At 39.0% G+C, this 11124-nt stretch overlaps 2 protein-coding genes across 2 annotated transcripts; one reads left to right on the top strand and one right to left on the bottom strand.

Annotated features, from left to right (window-relative positions):
• Positions 1–860: 860 nt before the first annotated feature.
• LOC122076463 (glycine--tRNA ligase, mitochondrial 1-like) lies at positions 861–5223 on the bottom strand. The gene is made up of 9 exons (XM_042641765.1): positions 4773–5223; positions 3771–4153; positions 3534–3651; positions 3057–3251; positions 2713–2937; positions 2251–2310; positions 2028–2108; positions 1535–1940; positions 861–1270 (listed from the first exon to the last, which is right to left on the bottom strand). Exons 1-9 carry the CDS (start codon positions 5145–5147, stop codon positions 1038–1040), a joined length of 2076 nt encoding a protein of 691 aa, XP_042497699.1. The 5' UTR covers positions 5148–5223; the 3' UTR covers positions 861–1037.
• A 189-nt stretch (positions 5224–5412) lies between these two features.
• LOC122076465 (N-alpha-acetyltransferase MAK3) lies at positions 5413–9779 on the top strand. Its single transcript, XM_042641766.1, has 4 exons — positions 5413–5658; positions 5831–5951; positions 8944–8999; positions 9278–9779. Exons 1-4 carry the CDS (start codon positions 5473–5475, stop codon positions 9512–9514), a joined length of 600 nt encoding a protein of 199 aa, XP_042497700.1. The 5' UTR covers positions 5413–5472; the 3' UTR covers positions 9515–9779.
• Positions 9780–11124: the final 1345 nt, after the last annotated feature.

The following is an 11124-nucleotide window of genomic DNA, read 5'->3' as shown; positions in this document are numbered from 1 at the left end:
GGGGGGGGGGGGAGATATTTGCAGGTTCAGGCCGATTTAAGTATTTTCCTTCCACCTCCCTCCTTGATTAGATAATAGGTGTTATGTGTGTCCATGCAGGTGACGAACCAGGTGTTCAGATATCCGAAGAAAGCAGGAGCAAGCTACATAAACAAGCCCTAAAATGAGGCAGCACATGAATTGCCACGTGTTGCCGAAACGAAGCGGCATCAAATGCCCTGAGGAGAGAATTTAAACAGAAAGGAGACAACATGGGAGCTTGGAGGCAGGCTTGCTACCAGCCCCTAGTAAATATGGCATCCCACCAAGGTTGGGGCATCGACTCCATCTCCAATTCCCGCCCTCGCCTCTCCATCGGGTATGTCCCCACCAAGCTCCGTCAGCTACTCAGCTGTGTCATGCCAACCGCAACAAGGCCAGTTCCAATGCTGCTTCTACCACTGCCTCTGCTGGGGCTAACATTGTCTGTATTACCCAGCCAGCCTTCTAATAATCAATATTATGCTCTTTGGCTATGCAAGTTTGGCTGAGACTATAAGGGTTAGAAGTCTGGACAGAACCTTGACTTATAAATATAATTGATATCTCAAATAATTGGTGAACTTGGTTTCTTCTGTTTATTTTCATCGGGGGCCAACAAAATTCTCCAAGAACCTGAGTTTTGATCTGCTAATCACCTGCTTCTAATCAATTAAGAGTCGATTTCATCATGGTCAGTATTAAATAGTAGAAAGTAAAAATGATTCAACCCTCAACCTATACCTAAAAAATTATTGTTAACTCTCCACTTGAGCTGAAAATACCATCCGTTCAAAAAAACAAAGGGGGGTGGGGGAGGGGTGTGTGCAAGACAAAGAATATGGGACAAATTGCAGTTTCACTCTTTCATCAGCTACTAAGAATTTCTCATATAATGCAGAAACACAGACAAACAAAATATGCAAGTTTTTGTGGTGAAATGAAATTGTATCATAATAAATTACCCTCACTATAGAACAAGTGAAAGGCCTAATAGCATTCTAGTAAACTTTTTTACTTCACTCATCGGTTGACACATGTGAATGAGCTGGGAATCTCCACAACACATCTGGCCATGTGCTTGATCCATCAGTCACCTCTTTGACAACAGAAGCCACATCCTCTATACTTGCACGAATTTGATCCTTGCTGTCCCTTTCTCGAATTGTAACAGAAGATGTTGAGTCAACAGTGATAGCCAAGGGTACACCAAGTTCATCTGTTCTCGCATATCTTTTCCCAATAGATGTACCTGTAACAGTCATGCACTAACAATCAAATCAATTCTGCATCCATCATGAAATGAATCAACTAAACTCAATTAAGCCTGAACCGAACTACAGGAGTCGGCCAAATAAATTGTAGTGGTTCATATCATGCACATCTCAGTGGATGCATTCATGCATGTTCACAAATCGATGCATATCCATCAGCACAAGTATAACCTAGTAAGTAGTAGTATCTTACCCAAGTCCAATAATAAAATACGAGACCACATGCTTTTCTAGTTACATACCAGTAATGTCAATCTTATGTGAGATACCAGCCACAGTCAGTGACGTAGAGATCCGTTTGGCAACTTCTTCATATTGCTGGTTCTGCACAAGTGGGAAAACTGTGCACTTGATGGGAGCAACAAGAGGAGGAAAGCGGAATACATTCAACTGCTCGTCTCCAGCTTTACTTGGCCTTGTATAGAAGGAATGCTCAAACAGGCAGTAGATTATTCTTCCAATGCCAAATGATGGCTCAACCACTGAAGGTGTGAAAACCCGTTGGTATTCTTTCTTCTTCTCCTTAGATATTGTCACCATGTTCTTCTTAATAGTGACGACTTTCCCAAGAGTACACACATGGAACTCCACCTCCCCCTTGGATTCCAAAGTGGATTTCATTTCCATAGCTTCTTTTTCATCCATGACCTACCCAAACAGAAGACAGAACATTTAAGGATGAAAGGCTAAAGGTATAGTGTCATCTACATTTACTAAAAATCATAGCTTCTTCACCTCCAAAGCCTCAACAACGTTCTTTTGGCTACCCTTGAATGCAAGACCCAGTTCCTTCTTCACTGGGGCTATGACCAGTTTCTGAAAAAATGCAACATCAAATTTTTTTACCATAACTTATAAAAGAAATTATGTAATTAGATTAATAAAACACTGAGATTGCGAATATGACTACACACAGAGGACCATGCACACCCACACACACTAAAAAGAGAGGAGTTACCTCCACTTCCCTGGGTTCTGAAAACTTTTCATGAGCTATAAGAGGAACACCACTTTTTTCCTGCCATAAACAGGAAAACATGGATTTCCCATTAGTTTATTTTCTTCCATCATGACAATTCCTTACTATCACAAAGCAATGCATTAAAAGATCGACAAAAAAATTCATTTTTTCATCTCAAAGACTATTCGCAGTATCAGCACATATTTACCTCACCGCAATATAAATGCTACACAAATCTCAATTCGTATTACATTGCTTGTGCAATTCTGATTGTTTGGGGTTATTTATTCTAGACATCTGGGGACGGTGCATACTGCCTTACAAGTTACAACTGAGGCCTCCAAAAAGAACTGGGTCGATTCTAAAATACATGCAATGAGTTGCTGCCTAAAGATGAAGTAAAACTAATCAACAGTCAAACTTTTGCAGTCGCTTCAACTATTGGGGTTAAACACTTACTGAATGAGCACGTAAGTCGTATGCAGATCTGTCTGCAATACCAACACACTCAATCCAGCCATAGGAGCACTCAATCTCTGCATCCCAACAGTCTGCAGCATAGTGGGCCATCTCATTTGCCAAATGCTGTCGGAAACGCAACCGTTCTTTATCAATTCCCAGTTGAGTAAGGAATAGGTATACTCTTCCAATGAAGTAGCCAAGTGTTTGATTGTTAACAATTCCCTGCCCAATAGTAAATACAAATATAAATGTATAGATGGATAGATAGATAGATAGATAGAGAGAGAGAGAGAGAGAGAGAGAGAGAGAGAGAGTTTAAATCACATGCAATTCAATACAACCTCAGAAACTGCATCACCAATGCGCATTCTTTTTGCGGACTGTCCAGAAGTTTGTTCTTTCCTTGGGAACATCAGGAATTCCAAGTGCGCAATATCACCAAACTTTGGATGTGATTTGTCTTCAGGGTCCACAAAGTGTTCAATCTCTGCCAAGGTGAATTCACGGACCCTTAGAAGACCTTGACGGGGGGATATCTGGATTTAAACAAAACTACAATCAGTTACAAACTGATTACTCATTTCCTATCATAGTGCAAGAAATAAACTATAGAGCATAAGGAGAGAACCTAAATAAATGAAGAGAAGAAAAAGTCGGTAAAAAACAGAGGATAAACACTCAAGACTATTATACGCACCAATTGGGAGATTAAAAAGTCAAGGGGGGGGGGTTAGAATACTTGCTTTCGAGTGAAAAACTCATTCACAAACACTTTCTTACAGAGAGATAATAAAGTCACAATGGCTCAAGATTGAGACCTCATTTCTAAAAGCTTGACCAATCTGTGCAGCAGCAAAAGGAAGCTTGTTTCCATTAAAATAGTATAAGTCCTTGAAGTTAACAAAAATTCCTTGTGCTGTCTCTGGGCGCATATACCTGCCATAGATGAATGTGTAGGTGACAAAAATGGGTTGAAACCAATATATAAATAAGAAGCAATTGTATCCTGGTAAAATGTAATAGAAGCAAATACAATGACTAAATCAAGTCCTTACCCAGGTATCAAGCCAGACGGGCCTATCGATGTTTGGAACATCAAGTTAAATGGATAAGGATCAGAAAGAGAGTTCTTAGTATCTGGAGCAACTATACCATATTCCTTGATCTTTGCCCCCAATTCTTCAGCAGAGAGATCATCAAGAACTGCAAGAATGTTTTTCAGCTCTGCTGCCTTCTCTGCATGCATACTCAGGTCCTTTCCAAGCTTCTCTTTGCAAAAATCCTTGAGGAGGTGATCAGCCCGGTAGCAAGTTCCTGTCTTTTCATCCTTGACCATAAGGTCTGTAAACTTATCAACATGACCAGATGCCTTCAGCACAACTTCTGGTGTGACACATGGGCAATCCACTTCCAACATGTTCTCCTCGAGGACAAAATGCTGTTGAAAAAAAAAAAAACAAAAAAAGAGCCCAAGCACAAAACTAAGAAAGACTGATTGCATTAAAAAGTTCTGTAAAATGAGTTCAAAGAGATTTGGAGGGATCAGAAAGAATGTTTTGATAACTTTGAATAGATTACGTACTCTAGTAACCAATAGAAATAAATCAATTCAACTGATTTCAATTTTCTTTGAAATTTAAATACAAGCCCACTAGGCTTGTTACCTAAAGAGCCCAGATATAATTAAGCCAATCGAGAGCGGCATCATCAAGCTTAAGCCTTTTAACTATTCCAACGATCTTCAAATGTAAAATACAAGTTAGAACTACACTGCCCTTGTAATCCAAGAACTAACCAGGTCTCATCTGAACATTTGAAAACTTGGTCTTCCATTAAATTACTGGTCTACCAGAACTCCACAGCATGCTAACATACAGAATAATACATCATCAGGTAGCTTAAAAACACCAATATGAACAGATTTTTAAATATAAAACTTGCATACTTCGTCGCATGTTAAAAAGCTAGCCAATACTGCAGGATGTTTAAAGAAAATAGTTCACTAAAATATGGTCGACATCGTCGAACTCAACTAATAATATAACGGAGGGACTTACTTGACGCCAGAAAGCAAGGACATTAGCCTTAACCGCACAACCAGGGGGACCATAATCGTATAAACCAGCAACACCTCGATAGATCTTGAAAGACGGGATATAGAAGAGCCGCCGCTCCAACGTATTGACAACGGCTTGACGAAAAGCATCCCTGCTGAGACCGCCAGCGCCACCAGTGATGGCAGCTTGAAGCTGATTTTCGATAGAAGATTTCTCCAGCTTCAAGGCGTTTAGTGCTTCCACTGCTGCATCGACCTCCGCCTTTGCCGCACCGGAAACCTTTAGATCCCTAACGGCTTTCCCTTGTGCGTCAACAGCAGCTTGTTTGTCGGCCATAGCTCTACGTAGGGTTTCTTCAGAAGCGTCCATAGCCATGGCTCGCGTGTATCGTCCGCAACAGTTGATAGGATGGGCTTGCTGAGTACAGACGAGGCGAAAGGAAGAGGTAGAGGATGGATATCGAGATTAGGGGAAAAAATGCGCGACCCTACGCGGCTACGCCCAGACGAATGACAGAGTGAAAAGACCGTCTTACCCCCTAAGGATGCCATGCGCGCATTCGCATTGGCCCATGCCCTGGCTCAGAGGCCGCGCGACCTGGCAGAAAAACTCCACCCTAGATTTTGAGAAGATCTTATTAAAAGTTGGAACTTGGAACAAGCGGGAGACGCGCACACACGCAGAGGAAAATAAGTTAGTAATGGAGACGAAGAGTGAAGCGGAAGGAGCGGTTGAATTTGATCCAGCCGAGATAGAGTACGTGAGCTATGGAGGTGAACACCACCTCCCGCTTATCATGCGCTTGGTTGACCAGGAGCTCAGTGAGCCTTACTCCATTTTCACTTACAGATACTTCGTCTATCTCTGGCCTCACCTCTCCTTCCTGGTAACTTGGTTTACTTCAGTGTTAGGGTTAGGGTTTGGGTTCTTCTTCTTTCCGATTCATGAACAATTTGATTATCTCTTTTCGTTTTTCTGGTTTCTATCGATCTTCTTTTTATGTATTGCTTAACGAATTTAGGGTAATGTTTCGATTTTAACTGCTCTACCGTTATCAGGCTTTCCACAAAGGTGATTGTATAGGAACCGTGGTTTGTAAGATGGGGGAGCATCGGAATACTTTCCGAGGTTACATTGCAATGCTCGTTGTAATCAAACCTTACAGAGGGAAAGGCATAGGTATGCTTTTCTTGCCGACTACTTATATTCTTGTAGTTCTTTTTTTTTTTTTTTTGATATGTATTGCAGAGTTATGGTTTTATATGTCAGGATGTCAAGGATTCTATGTTTTTGATAGTTTATTATATCTCAGTGTGTCCTTACCTGAAAGGCTGAAACCCACCGGGCTTGGATTTGCTAGAGATGGAACAACCTTATTTCGAACTCTACCTTTAGCAATATATTAATGATATAATTTCTATCTGATGGTCAAAAGCAAAAAACTTTGCTTGGTGTATTTTTTTGAAATTGCTGGTCATCCCCTAACCACTGTAACTCGGAGGTAGTCAATATGATGCTCTTCTATAATTTGTTCAGAGTATTTTTATGGGAATAAATCTCTCCCTATGGACCATCAATACGTATTTTAGGAACCCTAGACAATTTGCAAACAATAGTAAAATGGTCAGAAAACTGAAGAGTGGTAATGGCGTGTAGTGGGTTAATCCACATCCCACCAATGTCTCTAAGATGATGTATGGCAAGATCATTACAAACAAGTAAATCACTGGGAGGGATCATGCGGCACAGGTAAGTGAAAAAAGGATACTGGATCTATTTGGACAAAATCACAGGAAGGAATCATGTGGACAAAACCACAGGATCTCCTTTGCTCTGGCCTGCTTTACATGTGTGTTACTCCCAGGATGGCTATGTGCCTTCATGCGGACTCCTCATGTAACATATCTTGGTCTGGGCACTTGTGAGCACATAGTCCTTTTACACACACAATTCAACTAAGCCTTATCCAAATAAAATCGAGCCAGCTACATGAATCCTGTTTCACCAACTCTATTCCGGAGAGTTAATTTACAGAATTTATCCTAAAATGTTTGCATACTGGTTTTTATGATGTTGGTTGCCAACCAGACACACCAAAACTGATGCAGATAAACCACAGAAGTGGGCTTATTTTAGTAGAAATGAACCTTGGGGTTGGTTCTATACATGTTGGGTTTGATCCAATGGGTTTTCATTTTATTGGGACAATTTAATATGGGTCTAAAACTAAGGGTAGGAGCTAGGAACACGAGATCAGTCGAGTAGGATTAGTCTAGTCTAAATTTGTGGGTCATTTGAGATCTTCTTGTTAAAATTTAGCCAAGTCAAGTCCTAGAATTATTAGGAATTTGATCAAGTCCTAGAATTATATTAGATTTCATGTTCTATTCTTTAGAGTCCTAGTTGTTGGAGTGTCAAATACTAGTCTGTTGTAGCTATTCCAAGTAGTAGTTTAAGTTCCAAATCAGTTTAGGAGGTTTAGAGAGTCCATTTATGAAATTTCTATATAGATGTAGTGATGTACTAGCCTATGGCCTTTCACACAAGTTTATGAGTTATAGATTTCAGTTTTCTGCAAGTACCATGGATTCAGTGCAAGCCTGAGTGGATTTTCAGGTTCAACTTTGGTGGAGTCTGAAGGAGTTTTGACAGATTCAGAATGACGTCTTAGTTGGATTCTGGCCTGTCTTGGTCTTCATTCTTCTATCTTAATCATTCAGACACTAGTCAGTAATCTGCTGGGTCTCAATCACCTGTGGCGCCTTGTTTGACTGAATATTCTGTTTAAGTTCTTCAAATATTTCTTTAGTTTCTGTTCTCTTTGGCTCATGTTGAAATTCAAATTTCTGATTCTGTTCTCTGAAGTTCTGTTGCTGTTTCTTAAGAATTCTAGTCAATACTTGCCGATTTTGCTGTTAAGCCTCCTTCACCTGGGCCTGGGATGGCAATACAAAAGTATTGGGAGGGGGAAAATCACAAGATCTACTAAGTAAAATATGAAAATGCACAGCCCCAACTAAGTCTGGCACCTTACTTGTGACAATCTCAGGATGCCAATGAATCCCTGCAGATTCCCAAGTTTCTAAATGTTGACTGCACTCATGAGACCATAACATTCCTTAACACCAATAATTGCCCAAGGGATCATCAAAAGGTTATTTAACTCAAAAACCTCCAGCTGTATTTGGAGTTCCTAAACCAACTAGGACTTGACATAATGGAAATCAATTCATAACAGGACTGGACTTATAGATTTCTAATCCAGCCTAAACATATAAAAATAACCAAAATAGAAAATGAAACTGAAAACAGAACTCCATTGTAGGCTAGGAATAGGATTCGGTATGAGATTAAACAGAAACTACTTATGGGATGGTTATCAACTATGGTTGATATCTTATAGGCTGTAGGCTCTTCAATTCTCCTGTCCTAATTGTTGTGGGACTAGAAAGCAGAGCAGGAAAATACGAACTATGCAGAGGAGAATAAAGAGCTTTCCTCCAACAATGTTGATCTTGTTACGATGAATCTCAGGACAATTCCGCTCATAGATTTTTCTTGTGTTGACATGTGTCATGTCAGATATGTATGCGAGCATTGCTAGGAATGAGTTTTTGCGCTTACATTGATTGGATTAACAGCTTTAAGAAAATGATGGGATTCAAATTCTTTGGCTGCTTTTGAGATTATTTATTTATTTATTTATTTTTGAAGTTGGAGAAGTTGAGAATTTGAAACCCCAAAAATTGTGCAATCCAACAAGAAGGCTTTGCGCTCATATTTACTTCTTTACTACTCTAAAGGCCAACCCTTTACCTCCCAGAATTTATGAATGGTTCCTGGTCCCAAAATTCTGTGGTATAGGAAAAAGAGGGCTGGCATCAAGTCCTCATAAGCCTAGCCTTTGTTGGCTTCCGAAAATCTTCAAATTGATACTACATATGGAGGCTTCTGTGGAGAGATCAAGTTTCTCATACTTCTTAGATTCTGAGATGGATATTGAGATATCAAGATTCTCATACTTCCTAGATTCATGGGATAATGGTCACTGCTCCTCATAACATACTAATGCTTAGGACAATTTATCTCAATTGATTATGCATCAATGGTTGTTCAATGTAATTTACTGCTTTGCATCTTCCAATTAAGTCAAGATTTCCTTGTATTGCAGCAACAGAACTTGTGACTAGATCTATTCAAGTGATGATGGAATCAGGATGTGAAGAGGTACGTTGTGACATAGATTTTACCACTGTACCATAGATCTCTTTATCAGTTCTTTGATTGTTGCTAATTTGCTCTTTGACATTTAGTCGCTTATCTTTATTTATAGCTGTCTCTTTTTCCTGCAAGTATAATGACTTGTAGCATGTTGTATGTGTTCTGACTTTCAGATATATGTTGTTTTACTTGCACATATCTTTATTTTACACGGGTTGCTGACTTTCTTTGGGTCAAGTCAACTGTGAAGAGGCTGGTTCATTATTTTGTTATTTTTCTTGCAGGTGACATTGGAAGCAGAGGTCACAAACAAGGGAGCTCTTGCATTATATGGTCGTCTTGGGTTTATTAGAGCTAAAAGGCTCTTCCGTTACTACTTGAATGGAGTTGATGCTTTCCGACTAAAATTATTGTTCTCCCGCCCACATACAAACCCTTCCCTGCTTTCGCCAATCAATAATGATGAAAATTCTCAAAATGATCTCCAGCTGCAGCAGGAAGGAAGTTCTCAATTCTATTAGAGCTTCTGATCCAAGATTTTGCAGGCACAGATTTTTCTGACATCCATCAGCTTCAGTTGTAATGACTGAACTCGTTACTTGAAAAAATAAAAAATAAAAAGAAAAAGAAAAAAAAGACTGAACTCGTGAAGGGTGATCTTCATTTGTAACATCATGTTGCATTTATGGTGTAATTCTTTACCAAATAGTTCAATCATTTTTGGAGTACTTTTGGTCTGATTAGGACCCACAAAATCAATTTAGATTAATATGTTTTTGTTATGAATTGAATGTGGTGCATTTTTTGGATTCTTTCAGTACCCATTCATCTCTTTTCCAGTGTAGCAGATCAATGAGATACCTATCCAATGAATTACTGCAAAAACAACCAAGCTGGCTAGTGTACCATTGTTGTAGTTTATGGAAGCATAGCATATTTTATTGCTCAATTCCGAATATTCAACTATTTTTAATCTGCTGCAATGAATCATGTAATGCCATTCTACTTTACTCAGAACTGTTTCATTTGGTCAAGTCATACTAATGTCTTCACTCACGGCCCAGTAATTTGTGGCCTCGATCTTTTAATGCTGAAGGCTTGTACAATATCACTCCTCACAGACTTAGCTCCTCCTTGGTTTTAAAGAGAGAGCAAATAAACTTCATCTCCTCCAAGTTGGAGTTTCTTGTTTTAGCATACGTGTATCTCCAGTTCTCTGTCTATTGGTAATTGTTCATTGATGGAGACCTTTTTTTTTTTTTCCTTTCTTTCTTCCGGACTGATTCTCTGGATTATTTGTGAGCAGAATTGAAAAAGCTTGAACGACTCCAATTAATGAAAGAGTGGTCTACCTTTAGTTGCAGAAAACTTCAAACAATTTCATTGGATGTGTGGATTCATATGGTTACATATCGTGTTTATTTAAGCTGTAAAATAGAGGCAGAAATGTTCAGGCATTTTTCTTTTCTTTTTGTTACTTCAAGGATTCAAGCGAGTTGTCAGTTACATCGGGAAGGATCAGAATGATGGTTGTCCTGCTTTCCATGTGAAAGTAATTCGGGTTTGGGGTGTTGGAGCTGTTCTTTTTATGGGGATTGTTGTTGGAGCTTGGCCATTGATAAAAGAGGTTGTCAATACTGCTACGCCTTTGTTTGTTTGTGCCACAGAGAGAGAGAGAGAGAGGAGTGTGGATATTGTGCCACGGAATTTAGTTCAAGATCAGATCAGGTTCAAGTACGGAAAAATCTGGTACTTCTCTGGTTTTGACATTTGGAAAACACTAAAGTCTCTCCCGAATAAAGAATAAACAGTGAGCTTTAAACTTAGGATGTGTTTGGTAGCCAAGAAATAAAATAAAAGAAAAAAGAATCTTGAAAAGAAGAAAAGAAGAGAAATGAAATGAAAAGAAAAAAAAAAATTCTACTTATTTGTTTTCCAATGGAAAAGAAAATAAAATAATTTTTTATATTTAAATGATATAAAATTATATAATAATAATAAATTCAACCAATCACTTCCATTGTTTCTCTACCCAACAAACACTATATCACTTCTCACATGCACCCCGCACGGCACTTCTCTCTCTTCCTTGCTTTTTGTTTTTGTTTTTGTTTTTTGTTTTTTGTTTTTT

The sequence above is a fragment of the Macadamia integrifolia genome, chromosome 4 (genome assembly GCF_013358625.1).
Source record: "Macadamia integrifolia cultivar HAES 741 chromosome 4, SCU_Mint_v3, whole genome shotgun sequence".
Classification (NCBI taxonomy): Eukaryota; Viridiplantae; Streptophyta; class Magnoliopsida; order Proteales; family Proteaceae; genus Macadamia; species Macadamia integrifolia.
Note: the sequence above shows the minus strand (reverse complement) of the source record. Positions and strands in the feature narration are given on the sequence as shown.